The sequence below is a fragment of the Dermacentor andersoni genome, chromosome 2, assembly GCF_023375885.2.
Source record: "Dermacentor andersoni chromosome 2, qqDerAnde1_hic_scaffold, whole genome shotgun sequence".
In the NCBI taxonomy this organism is placed as follows: Eukaryota; Metazoa; Arthropoda; class Arachnida; order Ixodida; family Ixodidae; genus Dermacentor; species Dermacentor andersoni.
In genome coordinates, this window is record NC_092815.1 from 176870739 (window position 1) to 176887714 (window position 16976).

General features: G+C 49.0%; 2 protein-coding genes across 2 annotated transcripts in view; both read right to left on the bottom strand.

Annotated features, from left to right (window-relative positions):
• The window catches only part of LOC126540867 (sodium- and chloride-dependent betaine transporter-like), a 53946-nt gene extending 46857 nt beyond the window's left edge, over nt 1-7089 (bottom strand). The window contains exons 1-2 of the mRNA XM_055076427.2: nt 7045-7089; nt 5260-5444 (exon numbers count right to left, since the gene is read on the bottom strand). Coding sequence (XP_054932402.2) covers nt 5260-5444; nt 7045-7089 — 230 coding nt within the window. The remainder of the gene's footprint in view (nt 1-5259; nt 5445-7044) is intronic.
• LOC126540403 (sodium- and chloride-dependent neutral and basic amino acid transporter B(0+)-like) lies at nt 6807-16760 on the bottom strand. Its single transcript, XM_055076006.2, has 3 exons — nt 16055-16760; nt 14274-14405; nt 6807-7842 (listed from the first exon to the last, which is right to left on the bottom strand). Exons 1-3 carry the CDS (start codon nt 16179-16181, stop codon nt 7505-7507), a joined length of 597 nt encoding a protein of 198 aa, XP_054931981.1. The 5' UTR covers nt 16182-16760; the 3' UTR covers nt 6807-7504.
• Between the last annotated feature and the right edge of the window lie 216 nt (nt 16761-16976).

The following is a 16976-nucleotide window of genomic DNA, read 5'->3' on the forward strand; positions in this document are numbered from 1 at the left end:
ACGAAGCTTGTTCGACGTTGATGTTGATGGCGTCACTATTTCTGCGCTCGTCGATACTGGGGCACACATCTCTGTGATGAGTGCAGATCTTCGTCGTCGCCTTTATAAAGTGCTAACACCTGCCACCTCCCGCATCCTCCGTGCCGCTGATCGAGGGACTCCTGCCGTTCTTGGGGCGTGCGCTGCCCGCGTGTGCATTGTTGGTCATCCCACTTCAGGCCAATTTGCCGTCAATGAAAAATGCCCCCATGACCTAATCCTCGGCTTAGATTTTTCGTCCAGTCATTCTGCCCTCATTAATTGTGTGACCGCTGCTCTTCAGCCCGATATTCCAGTCGACATACCGCCACGCTTATGCTCTCGCCATCACGTTCGCTTGCCGCGTCAAACTTCTACATACGTTGCTTTGGCGACTTCACATGATAATCCTGATGACGACTACGTTTTGTCACCAATTATCGACTTCCTGTTAGCCCACGATGTCGCCCTTGCTTACACCATTGTTTCCACTGCTGACAATACAGTGGTCGTTCCCCTTCTCAACGTCAGCCTGTTGACTAAGGTTATTGCGCAAGGCATGCCGCTGGCCACCATTTCCGCGTTTGATCCCTGCAAGATTGCCGCTTTGGATGCAGATGTTTCGCCGCTTCCGAGCTCCGCCAACTTCACTCCTTGGTCTCTCGACGACATTAACAAGGTGATTGTTCCTGATCTGACCCAAGCGCAAGTTCCAGATCTCTACCCAGTTCTGGCGTCCTATCGTGACGTCTTTGATTTTGATGGTCACCCTCTAGGCCAAACATCTGTCGGGATTCATCGAATCAATACTGGTGAGGCCAGCCCCATACGTCGGCATCTATATCGCGTATCCCATCATGAACGTCAAGTCATCCAGAACGAGGTCGACAAAATGACTACGAAAGACGTCATCGAACCTTCGTTTAGCCCGTGGACCTCCCCTGTAGTTCTCGTCACAAAGAAGCACGGTAGCTGGCGTTTCAGCGTTGATTATCGAAGTTTGAACCACGTAACCCAGAAAGACGTCTACCCTTTTAATCGCATCGTCGATGCCCTCGACTGCCTCCATGGAGCCCAATATTTTTAAAACTAAATTTTTGGGTTTTACGTGCCAAAACCACGATCTGATTATGAGACCCGCCCTAGTGGAGGACTCGGGAGATACCGGGGAACTCCGGTAATTCTTAGCACTTGAAGATACATTTCGGGAACTGCATAATATCAGTTGTCTGTAGCAGGATTTCGTAGTATCAGCAGCAGCACCATCAGCGGCCGTCTGATAAGGAAGCACCCGCCGTGGTTTCTCAGTGGCTATGGTGTTGGGCTGCTGAGCACGAGGTCGCGGGATCGAATCCCGGCTACGGCGGCCGTATTTCCATGGGGGCAAAATGTGAAAACACCCGTCTACTTAGGTTTAGGTGCACGTTAAGGAACCCCAGGTGGTCGAAATTTCCGGAGTCCTCCACTACGGCGTGCCTGATGTCAGAAGGTGGTTTTGGCACGTAAAACCCCACAACTTGATTTTTTAAAATAAGGAAGCGTCGCACGAGCAGCGGCTGACCAAGACATCTTTTTCAATCGCTGCTCGGAACAATCGCTTCACGCTACGTCATACTTCTAAGACGGCTATTCGCCGCCCTAAATATAAGCAATTAAAGAGTTGAGGAAGATCCCTCCCATTCTCTCCGCCTTCTTCCTTTCTTTGATGGGACCTGCAAAATTGGCATCTTACTGTTTCTTCTAAACGATTTCAGTAAAGTACACTGGACGCTCAAGAAAACAACAAGTTTATTACCGCATGGAATCAGGGCAACAAGGGAAGTGTCGTTTGCAGACGAATAGTGAGCATTTTAGAATAGCGATGAAAAGAAGTAGCGCTTTTTGTGCCGCTCAACACACTCGTGTCGGCTTAGCATTCGGAATGTGCGGATTCGACGGTTAAAATTAGGTTATATGGTTTTACGTGCCGAAACCACTTTTTGATTATGAGGCACGCCGTAGTGAAGGACACCGGAAATTTTGACCACCTGGGGTTCTTTAACGTGCACATAAATGTAAGCACACGGGTGTTTTCGCATTTCGACCCCATCGTAATGTGGCCACCATGGCCCGGATTCGATACCACGACCTTGTGGTTAGCAGCCCAACACCATAGCCACTGAGCAACCACGGCGGGTCCAATATTTTTCGTCCATTGACCTTTGATCTCGCTATTGGTAGATTTCAGTCGACCCTATGGACCGCGAAAAAACTGCATTTGTTACGCCAAATGCCCTGTACCAATTCAAGGTCATGACGTTCCGATTGTGTAATGTGGCAGCAACTCTCGAACTTATGATGGACTCTCTGCTGCCGAGATTTAGTGGTCCATCTATCTGTGCTATTTATACGACGTCATTGTCTACTCGCCTACGTTTGACAGCCACCTCACCCGTTTATGGGCCTTTCTTTCCGTCTTCCGTCGAGCCAATCTTCCGCTGAACTCTGCCAAGTGCCGTTTCGGATGTCACCAAAAAACTATGCTGGGTCACCTTGTCTGTGCTGCCGGTGTTCAACCAGACTCCGTCAAAGTGCGAGTTGTGGAACAATTTCCCGTGCCGTGCTCAGCGCAAGACGTCCGGAGTTTTGTAGTATTATGTTCCTACCTTCATCGCTTTGTACGGAGCTTCACTGACATCGCCTGCTTTCTCACTGAACTCTAGAAGAAGGACGTTCCTTTCGTGCGGGGACCCGAACAAGCAGCTTCGTTTTCTGCCCTCATCCGCCTACTCACTATACGGCCAATACTGGCCCATTATGACCCCTCGTCGCCTGCAGAACTTCGCACTGATGCCAGTGGCCATGGAACTGGGACTGTCCTTGGCCAAAAACATAACGGCAAGGAACGTGAAATCGCCTACGCCAGTCGCCTTCTTTCATCGTCCGAGCGGAACTTCTCCATCACTGAACGCGAGTGCCTGGCTTTAGATGCGGCTGTCACCAAATGTAGTCCTTACTTGTTTGGCTGAACTTGTTCTGTGATTACAGACCATCATGCCCTCTGATGCCTCGCGTCGCTCGAGGATCCGTCTGGACTTTTCAGCCTCTGGGCACTACAGCTCCAAGATTACTCGTTTGTTGTGCACTACAAATCTGGACTATTGCACCAATACGCAGATTGCTTGTCACGTCTCCCTGTCGATGCTCCCGACTTCATTGACCCTGACTCAGACGCCTGCGTACTGTCCATCCTTGCTTCGCATGATATCCCCACCGAACAGCGACGAGACGCGTCTTTACGGCTCATCATCGACCGTCCAAACGCTCCATCATCAGACTATTCCGTTCGCCCGTTTGAGCTATAAGACAATGTATCGTCGTAATCTCAGCTCAGATGGCCCAGGGCTTCTGCTTGTCCCACCTCGCCATCTACGCTCTAACACTCTTCATCAGCTACACGACGTACACACTGCCGGTCACCTAGGTGTCTTGCGTACATACGTCCACAACCGGTGTCGGTTTTTCTTTCCTGGGATGTACCGTTCTGGGTGCGCCGCTACGTCGCTGCTTGTGAACACTGCCGACGCCGCAAACGCCCTTCAGCGCTGCCTGCAGGCCAGATACAATCTATTGATATCCCTGCAGAGCCATTCTACCGCGCCGGTCTTGACCTTCTAGGCCATTTCCCTACGTCCATCTCGGGAAATAATTTGGTTGCGGTCGCGACAGACTACACTACGCGCTTCGCAATCACCAGGGCATTGCCGACAAGCTACTGTACTGACGACAATGACTTTCTTCTCCACGACACTACATCGTGGCGCACCCCAGCAGTTCCTTACTGATTGCGGGAAGTACTTCCTCTCACGAGTGGTAGATGACATCCTTCGCGCCTGCTCCTCTGAACATAAGCTCGCCACCGCTTATCATCCCCAGGCGAATGGACTGACCGAGCGCCTGAACCGAATGCTCACTGAGATGCTGGCCATGTATGTTTCACCTGATCACCGTGACTGGGACAACACGTTACCATTTGTTACCTTCGCGTACAATTTGTCACGGCATGGTGCCGCTGGATATTCACCGTTTTGTTATTTACTGATTTGCCGAATCCCGCATTGCCATTCGAGACTCTCCTTCCGTCGGCTCCTTATTCGCCTACTGGATACGCCAGTGACGCTGTTGGTAGAGCCCGTGCAGGTCGTCAACTTGCCCACGACCAACTCTGTGCTTCGCAAGACTCCAAAAAGTCCCATTACCACAGCAGACACAGAAGTAGTGGCGACTATGAGATGACGGGTGCAAAAATACAGGTAGTCGCTAATTAACACAAATCTATTAATTGGCTTTTAAGCTTTTAATTTCAACGGGCTCGTTGTATGGGAGGAATTGAAATGAGCTCTCCGTACGAGCCATATCAACTTTTGTATGTGGAAAAATACGATTACCCACGGAACTGTGGCACGACAAAATTCGGCCGTCAGAGCACACGAAGCCTAAACTGGGAGGCTGCAGGGGGCGCAAAGAGGCGACGATCTGCTTACGTCACCTTGAAGGGCGCTTATTTTTTCCTTTCAAAATGCCAGGCCAACTAGCTCAACAGTTGGCGCTTCCGAAATAATACGTATTTGTTTGTTGCTTCGTTCCTGTTCTTTTTTTTTTTTTTTCACATCAAGGTTTCTCATATTTGAACCTCATACTATATATGTGCCTAGTGAAACAATTTTCAACCCGAATATTCAGTTATAGTTTCCTTGCCACAGCTGCTGCGCTCTCGCACCATTCGCTACGCTATGTTACCACTACGCTGGCTTAACTAGATTGCCGCCACTGACGAGTTTCACTCGGAAAACATCTCAGACAAGGAGCTCTCTTCCGTACCGCTTTCGTTCGCGTTGTAACTCGCTTTATTTATAAGTTTTGTTCACTCGTATCATGCGCAAAGTAAAAAATTTTCCCGATTCTCTTATGTCCCCAAATATCGCCTCGTATTCGGATCCGTATTACACGCAGGTTCTCACGGTATTTATATTCACCATGCCCCATTTCTCGGTGGCTCCTCGAAAATAAGACTTCCGTGTATAATTTGTGCTTGACATGGGCACTCAAGTAAGCCTTTATACCACTAACGGAACCGCAAACAGCTTAAACTGGCCGATGGATGAGTTACTACGGCTGTAGAAAAGCCGATCACATCTGGTCAGACCGCCGGGTCGCACCCCCGAGGAGTCCGCGCGCATGTAGAAGTGTGCGTGGCCTCACCGGAAGTGGTACTCCTGCGACGACAGGGTGCCGTTGATGCAGTTGTTGCGCAGCGCCTCGTACTCTGCAGTCGGGACGATCACCACCCGGCCGCTGGGCGCCTGCACGGTCACCGCGCCTCTTCCCGAGTAGTTGGCCGACGAGTAGCGCCTGGCCAAGGTCGCGTTCACGCGCGCGCACGGGTACTGCACCGGGCCGGGAAAGACTGATAGCTGAGCAGCCTTCGGTATAACGCCGCAATCGTCGAGCTTTGCAACTCAGCGACCCATCGAGAGAGAGGCAAGCTTCGTTTACGGGAAGGATAGGGAGGTCGACCTAGACTGCTGCGCTCTACTCTGTTATTCTGCACTGCGGTGGTAAAGGGACGGAAAAGGGAAGGGGAGTGAAAGTACAAAGATGACTGATGGGGAGGAGAAGGAAGGGAGTGGATGCCTGCGTTCATTACACAGCGTCCATGAACCAGCTCTTTCAGTACCGCATAGCCTACAGGAACTGCCACAACCCCGTCGCGGTCTGCCTCGCAGTTGTAGTGTCAGGCCATGGGCCGAGAACAGACAGTGCTCTCCGACAGTGACTGCCGCTGCGGACGCCGGTTGTGAAACTGGGTCGGTATAATTTCAAACTATTCCAATCTGTTTTAGAGCGAAGCTGTACATATCTGCCCTCCGGTGGTGGTCGATGTCCGTGCGTCTACGCGTCGCGTCTACACGAACAAAATGTTAGTCACCAGTTTCTCGCGAATGCTCTGTAGCTCTCAATCTAATGTAGGTATCTTGGAAAAAAAATCATACTGAAATTGGCCGCTAAGACGACTCTATCATTACGCCGAGTTTCATTTACTTGCCAATATTAGTTAGTTCACAGTGAAGTTGTAAACACTACAGAATTCCCGTCTGCTGTGAAAACATGGCCGCCTACGGATGGAGTGTGGTTACAGAAAATGGTTGCAACTTTTGCTTTATTGAAACTATCCCAAAAACAATTAAATTACAATTAGTCGATGAGACGTCTCTAACATTACACGGAGTTTAATCTACTTCCATAATTACGTAGTTCACAGTGAAGTTGTGCATGTTGTGAAATTCCCGTCTGCCACGCGGCCGTACTTGCCCACGTCACTACTTCATAAAAGAATAAGAATAAATCACTCCACAGACCAAAGATGTATTCGTTGTCTGTATCCTTCTATAATAATTTATTTATTTCATTTATTTACACTACCCCTAAGGGCCCTCATGCGAGGGTATTACATAGGGGGGGGGGGGGGGAGGGCACAAACATGAAATATACACAGGAATTAAAACTGCATGAAATAAACACACACGCAAGGAACATAAAATAAATAGATATGAACAAGGGGTATATGCACTGAGTCATGAAAACACAAGAACTTTTTTACATAAGATATTAATATGTGCATATAACAATAAGTAATAACTAATCTGCTACCACTAACCGTTTTCTTGCAACAAGGTTTGGAAAGATGATAAGTTAACTTCAGCAACTATGCGTTATGGTAGGTTATTCCATTCTATTATTGTGCGGGGAATAAATGATTTTGCGTAGAGCGATGAGCGGCTTGTCATGCGTTTTACTTTGTTAGCGCGTTTATAATACTACTACTACTACTACTAATAATAATAATAATAATAATAATAATAATAATAATAATAATAATAATAATAATAATAATAATTGCATCGATTTAGGTAAACCCCACCACAGCTTCGCTGCTCGTCCTTCTTCACAGAATGGAAGGGCTGATGATTTTTTTTTCCAAATTGCCATCAGCTTCCTGTGATCGGTCAGAATGGCTCGAGCACTGCCCATATTGGGTGTGGCGCCGGCCCATATGGGTTGGACTCAAACGATTCTTACCTATCAGGGACGGCTAATGGCCGATTTGGAATAACAAGAGATTGGAATAGTTTTACGTTACAGGGCCCCTGTACGTCAGCGTCCGTCTCTCGGCACCATAGGCTCGGTGCATGTGTTCCAGCGGTTCAAGGTGACTGGCCGTGTTGGCAGTCAGGGCTGTTCGACCTGCCTATGAGGTGTGCGCACAGCAGCGGGCGAAGGCAACAAGTTAAAGACATTGACATAAAGCATTCATTCTTTTCTTTTTTCGTTAACCGGAAACCCGCCAAGAAGTAATTACAACCAGATCGCCTTAATGACACAGCTTTATTATAAGAAGCCCGCACCGTTCGGGTAATCGCTAATAATTTAAAAGACCTCACAATGTTCAAAGCCAATTATCTACTACAGATGTCTCCCTAGGAGCCTGAAAGACGCGATACGTGCGGAGGCCACTGACCAGGCCGTGCCCAATCTCGTAGCAGCCATCGCTGGAGCTGCTGGCATTGCTGCTGGAGCCGGAGAGGGCGGGCAGGGATGAGTGGTTGTCCGCCACCCCGGAGACCGCTGCTGCGGCTCCCGCTCCTCCTCCTCCTCCTCCCGGGCAGGACTCCCAGGGAAGATGCGGCGAGAAGCACTCGACCATGTAGATGAGGCAGTAGGCCATATAGGGCGACTGGAACACGCTCAGCAGCACCGTCGTGTACACCATGGTCCAGCCGAGGCCTGCACGCACGAACTCGTTGACGGGAAGCATTTCTGATAGGGCGCCACACTTCGCTGCTTAACCTGACAACTAAATCGTCAGCTGGTCCAGGTAATGTCCCAAATGCATCCTAGCACAGGTACCCTGAACCCGCTGCACGTATTTGAACACAGGTGTTCCGTCTTTCTTTCGATCGCTCTGCAATTCCTTATGACTGGCGTACGGCACCTGTGGTGCCAGCGTTTAAAAAAATATGCTGCCGCCTAAACATTGCAAACTACAGGTCGATGTCCATGTCCTTGCCGTCGATTCAGCGTCGTTCCGCTCCCTTACTGCCCTCGGCCGTTTGATCATAGGCTGGACCTCGGTGACGGTGCGAGAAGACCTACATGTCCCCACCTGCACCTACTGCTCAACATACGGACACTCCAAACGCGCCTGTCCCCATAAGTCAGACCCTTCGCGGATGGTGTGCACGAAATGTGCTGACGCGCATTTAGCAGAAACGTGCTCGGTGCGTATGGGGGACGCTGCGGTGTCGTGCGCCGAGTGCCGGCGCGTAGCTAGGCCGTCGTCGCATCCCACGGGAGATGCGACTTGCCCAGTGATGCTAGAACGCATAGCGCGTATGCGCATGCGAACCGACTATGGATAACATAGCAAGCATCACCTACTCCTGTCCCCTAGGGGCTGCGCGGTGGCTCTGGCCATTTATACTCCCTGCCATCCGATACACTGGTATCCTTTCTATACCTCGGCTTCTGGATTTGGCGCTTAGGTCAGTTTGCCGCTGTGCAGCCCCTTTCTCTGGCGGGCGGGTGCATGCGCCCCTCTATTCTCCTCAATCCGTGTTCTCGTCTGGTTGCTCCCCTTGTCCCTCGCTTCGTTCTAGTGGTCTGCTTCTCTCTCTTTTCTTCTTTCCTATCTTCTATCTCTCTTTCCTCACTCTTTTCCTCTTCTCTGTTACCTTCTGCCTCCCCTTAACTTCGCACGTTCTGCCTTTCTTTAGTTCTGTCTCCCGCGATGCTATACTCATCTTAACGTTCTCTTCCCCTTTCTTTTCTATACTCAACCATGGCCCATTCCATACCCATTAAATTTTTACAGGCTAATCTGGCACATTCCCGACAACCCACATTGTTGTTGTCGGACTTTATCCAGCAGCACCACATTGATTTTATCATCATTTCCGAACCTTATACACGAGGCAACTCTCTTCCGCACCTACCTCACACGCACATCACTTTCGCGTCACCAATCAGTCCCCGTCTTGCTCTTTTAGCTCCTAAACATACCTATGATCTCTTCCTAGTCCATTCCGACCCTCTATACGTCATAGTCTCCTGTGTTGCCCCTTCAGTTTCTTTCGTCATCCTCGCCGTTTACGCTCCCCCTCACGAACCCCTGGAACCCCTTTTTGATGCCCTACAAGCTCACCTGTCCTCTCTTACTCAATCTTTTCTGGTGATGGCGGGTGATTTTAATGCGAAGCATTTACTGTGGGGCCCTGTGGAAGGTGATATCAGGGGAGCGCAGCTCACACAATTTGCTGCTGCCAACAACTTAAAAGCATTAAATGACCCTCGCTCGCCGCCTACCTTTCAATCCCACCTTGCTGAGAGTTGGATAGATGTTTCCTTTGCATCAGTTCCTCTCGCCGCACGTGGCTACAGCTGGTTCGTTGACGAATCCGAAACGTTATCCGACCACAAATATATCCTATTTTCCTTTTTTGGCCATACCAGACCCCGCCATAAACGATTAACAAAATCGACTACCTCTAATCTTTTACAGTCACTCGTCACCTCTCCTTGGTTTTCGTTGGTCCAACAGACAACTTTACTATCACCGAACGCAGTCGATTTGGTTTTGACGAAGTTTTACATTCTCTTCGACAAGCTTCGTCATCTCCATTCTCGCTGGATCAAGCCGCGCCCCTCTCCGACTAATTCATGGTGGACTCCCGACCTCACTATTGAACGCAAACGGATCCGCGCCTTCCGTCGGCGCTTCCAGCGCACCACTGACCCGCTCCTTCGACAGTCGTTTAAGGCTCAGTACTATGATGCCCATGCCGAATACAAAATGCACATCGACCAGGCCAAATCTGCAGCCTCCAAATCTATCTGTTCCGACCTTTCCAAACGCAATCTCTTTGGCCTTCCTTTCCGCATCTGCTTCGACAAACTTTCCCGTACCAACCAACTTCCATCCCTTCTTTTACCCGATGGTCGTCCCACATGCAGCGTGCTTGAGTCGGCTCGTTTTCTCCTTAATGCTCATGTGACCCGCGACTCTCCCTCCACAGATAATGACGACCACGTGCGCCTGCGTCAAATAACTGCCACGCCTTATTCATCCAAAACTATTGATCTCCCTTTCACTATTCCAGAAATAGAACATGCTATCAATTCAGGCAACACCAACGCCGCCCCAGGTCTAGACGGACTGACTCTTCCCATGCTCAAGACGATTTTTTACTATCACCCGTCCTTTTTCCTCTTCATTTTTAATCATTGTCTCAATCTCTCCTACTTCCCCACTCATTGGCGCAAAGGACGTGTTATCTTTATTGCTAAACCCAACCGCCCACTCGACTCTCCTTCATCCTACCGCCCTATTGTTATAAATTCTTTGTTTAGTAAAATTCTCGAACGTCTCCTAAATTCCCGGCTCTATTTTTTTCTTCACTCCAATCATTTACTTCATCCGCGTCAATTCGGTTTTACACATGGGAAGAGTGCGACCACCGCTTTGTACCGTCTCAGACAAACTCTAAACACCTACAAAGACCGGAAACAACACGCAATTCTCATCTGCTTAGACTTTAAAGGCGCTTTCGATAGCGTTTGGCACCCTGTCGTCCTTCATTTTTTACGCTCGCACAACTGCCCTTCCAATCTGTACCATCTTCTACAATCTTTCTTAGAAAACCGACAGATAATTTTCCGTTCGCAGACTGGTCAGGTGTCTGCTACGCCTACTTTGGGCAGCCCACAAGGGTCACCACTCAGTCCACTGCTGTGGAACATTGTCATTTATGGACTGCTTGACCTCCCCTTTCCACCGGACGTGGTTGCACAGGCATATGCAGATGACACTGTCATAGTGCTCTCTGCAGACAATCGTCGCGCTTTGGAATCCAAGGTAGCTCTTACCCTTAATCTTATCTCGACCTGGGCACAGCGTACGAAACTCACCATTAGTACCGACAAATCTTCCTGTTTATACTTCCCCAATAGCCATTCTGCTTCCTCCTCCCGCACCCGTCTCCCCATAGTTCGTTTTAATGGCTTTCCCCTCAAATTTCAGTCGAACATTAAAATTCTTGGGGTCATCTTTGACACCCACCTAAATTTTAACGCTCATTTAACGAATCTCCGTACAAAAGCCGACCTTCTCTCTTCCCGTCTTCTCCTGTTCGTTCGCATGCATTATTCGATGGCCCCTTCCGCTCTCCGTCTCCTCTATAATCAGGTTTTACTTCTGTCCATCACATATGCTTCTCCCGTCTGGTGGCCAACGTTCCCTACTTCACAGTCTAAAATCAAGATATCCTCAATCCAACGCACCCTTCTGCTTCCAATCACCGGTGCCTTCCGCACGACGCGTACTTCATCGCTTCAGGTTCTGGCTAACACACCACCGCTCCATATTGAATTAGACCGTCTAAACGCCTACTTCTCTTTATTTGCACTCAAAGCGCTCACATTTTATGGTCCTGACACCTACCGTCCGGCGCTTCTTAACTACCCCATGAACCCTTGGGACATCCACCCAAGCATGAAATCTCGTTTTACCCATTACCGCCTTCGACTTCAAGATGTACCCTTTGTAACCACAATGCCGGCCTATCATCTCTACACCGACGGCTCCTACACTTCCCAGTCTGCAGGCGCCGCTTTCGTGCTGTATAGTCCAACAGGCCGCATCACGAAAGTTGGAAAATTTAAACTTTTTGGTGCCACTTCATCTTATGCTACCGAAATAGCTGCTATACTGGAGGCATTAGCCTATATACAGACTTTGCCCCATTTCATTCCTCTACACATCTACACCGACTGCTTGTCCGTCCTCACTACATTGAATACTTTCACGACAACAAATCCCTCTGTCAGGCAAATCAAGCAGCTCCTTCAGTTCATCTCTAACCGGCGACGGGTATCACTTTTCCATGTACCAGCACACCAGGGCATCGAGGGAAACGAGATGGCGGACTTCCTCGCCAACTCCGCCGCTTCCCATGGTGTTTCTCGAACCCTCCTTGTCGCTCCCTCCTCTATCAAATCAAGGATGCGTACCTATTCCTTCGCCCAGTGGAATGCTCACTGGACGCGAGAGAATAGCGACACTGCACTCTTTCAATGGATAAAAAACGTCAATCGCATCCCCTCTTTCTTTCCACCGAAACGACCCATTGTCCACCTCACCTCCGCTCATGGCCGCTTCCCTTTCTATTATTTCCGATTTCACCTTTTATCCCACAGTAACTGTGCCTGTGGCAATCCTTGCACAGACTTGCTTCACTACTTCAATGACTGTCCCCTCACAGCTCACATTGCTAATCCCCTTAAAGAGAATCTCCCCTTTACCACTACACCTGAACATTACCTCTCCTTTCTTACAGATCAAAGAAAGCGTGCACTTCTTATTCGTCTATATCGAATCATTTCATCGTTCACTTTCCCGGACTCCTCCTAATTCTTTCTACAATCATACCTTTTCCTTAATCGGTTTCCTTTCCCTCTCTCCTCTTTATATCCCTTCCACCTTGCCCTTCGCCTTTCGTCCTATAGTGTCCTTGGTTATGCCAACCAAGGTGGAGCTTGTCTCCGGGGACACTATGGACGGAATGGCTGCTTTCTTCTTTTGGCAGTTTAGCTTCTCTTCCCATCCTTCTCTGTGCCCTAGATACACCTACTCAACATGCCTGACAACATTTTCAGCTTTATTGCAGATTTTCTGTTGACCTGCAGTCCAGTGGATTCTGCAACCCCACTGCTGCCTGATGTCAAGGCACCCCTACCGGAACCATTCGGTTATGCCAATACTCCTCCAGGCCGGTGCAGTCTGGTCTACCGGAAACCCTGCACTGCTTTTCGGAATCCTGATGGACCTGCTGGCTTCCTTGGACCACGATCTCAAGACATCCTAGTTCCTTTTCCCCCTTTTCCTCCTACTCAATAAAAATTGGACGCAACGAGGCCTCACCCGTCCCACGCCGATGCAGACATGTCCTCCGCTGTCCTATCCCCTCCTGCTATGCATAAACATTCTCTGTTGGTATACCTCGGTTTTTTTTTTTCTTAATAATTGGCTTTACTTCAAATTACTTTTTGGGTTTCTACCCCTCTTCATTTATTTTTGATTGGCTTAAAGCTGCTATACCTTGGTGGTGCGGCTTTCCCTCATTTTTATTTAGATTACTTTTGCTTTACGAGGGGCCAAAAAATACGCCATGTAAGCTATTAGAACATGTAGTCACACATTATATCACCTCTTTTCTTGCAGATAGCAGCTTTTCACTATTCCAACACGGTTTTAGGGAAGACATTATGAACACCGACACAAGTGGCCACAATAATCCGCGAGTTTGCTTCGTCTCTTGAGAAGACAACTCAAACTGCTGCTATTTACTTAGCTTTTAATAAGGCCTTTGACCTTGTTACACACAGTAAGCTTATTTCTATGTTACATAGCATAATTGCAATTGACCTCATTACCTGGATTCAATATTACCTTAACAATCGGTAACACTATGTTCAAGCAAATGACTGCATGTCTGGCATTCTGCTCGTATCATCGGGAGTCCCTCAGGGTGGTGTTCTGTGACGTGTCCTATTTTTGGTTTGTATAAATGACGCCGTTACATCAATACATACATCAGAGGTATACGTACGACTATTTGCTGATGGCTGCATTTTTTTAAAGCATTAATACTGCGAAGGATCAGCAATGCCTCCAAACCAAATTCCATGTTGTATCTAAGTCGTGCGAAGGTTGGTCGATGAAATTAAGCAGTGACAAATTGGTTTTCATGCATATATCACATAAGAAGGATCCTCTTAGTAATACGTATCTGTTTGACAACTCTCCTTTGACTGAGGTCGATGAGTACAAATACCTGGGTGTTACAATTACAAATCGCCTGACATGGTCCAGTCACATTAATAAATTCTGCTCATCTAAATAAATTCTGCACATTAATAAATTCTGCACAAGCAAAATACAGCACAATTAGACATCAAACTATTTGCCTATGATGCTTTTATACAACCCAAAATATAATAGGCAAGTGCTGTCTAGGAACCAAATCTTTTGCATTTCACCCTAGTGGGAATGCGGCAGCCGAGGCCGGGATTTTAACCCGTGCATTCAGGCTTAGCAGCGCAACGCCAAAGGCACTGCACCACCACGGCGACTGACATATCGGTTTGCGCCTAGCGTATACCTTTGGCCATGGGGAATCCGCCGAAGGCTTTCGGGACAGACCATCCGGAGAACTGTCCCAGGAAGGTCTCCAGGTAGAGCATGGACAAGCCCACGGTGGCCACGAGGAAAGTGTACACCAGCACGAACACCACTGCGGACGGGACAGAGAAGCAGACTGGTAGCTGGGTAAACAGCAAAGCGAGCATTGTTCCGAGGCAGCCCTTCGTAAAACGTGCACTCTCTCCAGCCTATCTCACAGGGATACAACAGAGTTGCCCCTCGTCGCACTTGCTAGTGTACCCCCCTCTAACATATGGGCCATAAAGGCGGCAATGGGGGATATATCATTTCGGATGCGCAAATCCGACTTCGCATCAGGTGTTTCAAGCGAGCCAACGTGGGAGGGCCGTACAGCTCGGATCTGGAGGGGTAACGAGCTCACGCCGAAAGAGCACGGCCAGCGGCTTTTGCCAATGGCGACCCGGACTAGAGACCCGGTCAGTCTTCCCGTAACCCAAGCCCTTTCTTGATTTTCAATAAAAGTGTTTATCGCCATCAAGCGGGCGGTGGAAAGCACTTGGCAACCATTTCATGACCTAACTCTGACCTTAACGTTGTGCGCCACTGGTAGACGCATATTTTCTTTTATTCTGGGTTTTCATGATTTATTAATTAATTGATTCACTTATTCTGAGATTTTACGTGCCGGAACCGCGATCCGATTATAAGGCACGCCGTAGTGAGGCGCTCCGTAAATTTTGACCACCTGAGGTCCTTTAACGTGCGCCTAAATCTAAGCACACGGGTGTTTTCACCTTTCGCCACCATCTAAATGCAGCCGCCGCGGCCGGAATTCGATTCCGCGACCTCGTGATTAACAGCCCAACAGCATAGCCACTAAGCGACAACGGCGGGTGAAAAATTCTGGGGTTTAAAGCCCTGAAACAGCGCATTGGGGTATGAAGAACGCCGGGGTAGAAGGCACCGGGTTAAGGACACCGGGCGTGTTTTCGCATTTCACCCCCATCGGAATGCGGCTGCCGTGTTCGGGAACCGAGGCCGCCTCCTTGTGCCCAACAGCAGAACGCTATGACCACTAAGTCACCACGGCGAATACGCAGACGCACACAGACCTTCCGGAGCGACTTTTGCCCTTCACTACCCTCTCATCTTCCGAGAGCCTTATCGTAATAAACATTGCCTGACGAGCTAGAAAAGATAATCGAGTGCGCCCTTGTTGCATTCGTGTAAACGCGGCAAGCGATCGCCTTAAAACCGTTTGGGTTACGACATTAGCCCACACGTAGCGTCGCGTTAAACAAGCAATGATCACATATTCTTACGGTGATGAAGACGCGAAATCAGGTGAAGAAATGAGCAGCAGTGAAGAGCGTCACTCGCAAGTCACTTTATTCAGAGAAAACAGCTGCACTTTTTAAGGAAGGCGCAAGCATGCGCAAACACCTTTGCGCACTGCAAGCAGGCCAGATAGCAATGGGAGTTGAATGGCTCTCGCTCGCGCCTCCCTCAAAAAGTGTACGTGTCTTTTGTAAACAAAGTTAGCTGCGAGTGACCCTATTTTCGGGTGCGCTGCTTCTTCGTACGGTTTGGCGTCTTTCCCACCGCAAGAAGTGCGAGGAAACTATAGGACCAACAACAAGGCAGCGTGACGATCACAGCTATGAGGAGTAAGCCAAAGTCTCGTGACACGTCGTCAACCCGGTCGCGCGGCTCTGCCTCGGGCGTGCAAGCCTCAAGCCTCGTAGTCTCAAGCCTCGTGCACGCCCTCAAGTGGCCCACCTCCTCCGTTGTCGTAGATGAGGTAGGGAAACGCGACCACGTTGCTGGGGCCGAGCGCGAGGCTGACCAGGGCGAAGGTGAGCTCGTTGCGCGTCCGCCACTGCTCCCGGTCGTCGGGGGGCGGCATTGCGCAGGGCCCGGGTGACCAGCGTCCACGTCCCGACTGCCGAAGGGTGATCGCAGGCCTTTCTTACCTCCTCTACAGCACGGCGGGCCACGATTCGCTGAGGAGAGATGGTCGGTGCCTTCTAGATGTGGGCCCTATATCTCCAGTCGCGTTCTTCTTCTTCCTTATAGGCGCTGAGCCCGTGCTCCCTGAAGGGTTGCATTCTTTCTTCCTTCTTTTTTTTTGCCCTATGTTATTGGCTCATGCCAGCTACGGGGGATTGGTTAAGGTTGGGACAGAATTGACAGAATCGGGACAGATTGGACAGAAAAAACAACTGAGATAATTGGCAAGGAATCAGAAGAAAAATAAGGGCATCTTTCTCTTCACTGTCACTCTCACCGTCTTCTTCTTCTTGATGGTGTTGATGACCTGTACGACAGTGGCCCCTACCTACTCAGGCTAATTGGCTAAGAATTGGGTAATTTAGGGTGGGTAATTTAGGGTGTTTATTACAGGTATATGAATTTGGATCTATAGTTATGATAAATAGGTGAAAGCGAGTAAATATAAAGGTGCTTTGGAACTTTTATTCTTACAGAACGCAATAGATGAGTGATCGACTACGACCAAATGACCGATGAGATCACCAAGAAAGAAATGTCATTCCCCTTTCCCTGTTCTTTCGCTCTTTCTGTGTTCTTCCCACAGCAACCACGCTTTCAAGTCTTGAGTTAGATTGACCTATTATTTATAATTAAGGAGAGAGAGATGCAAATGAGAGAAAGACAGTATAATTAAGCAGAGAAAATTAGA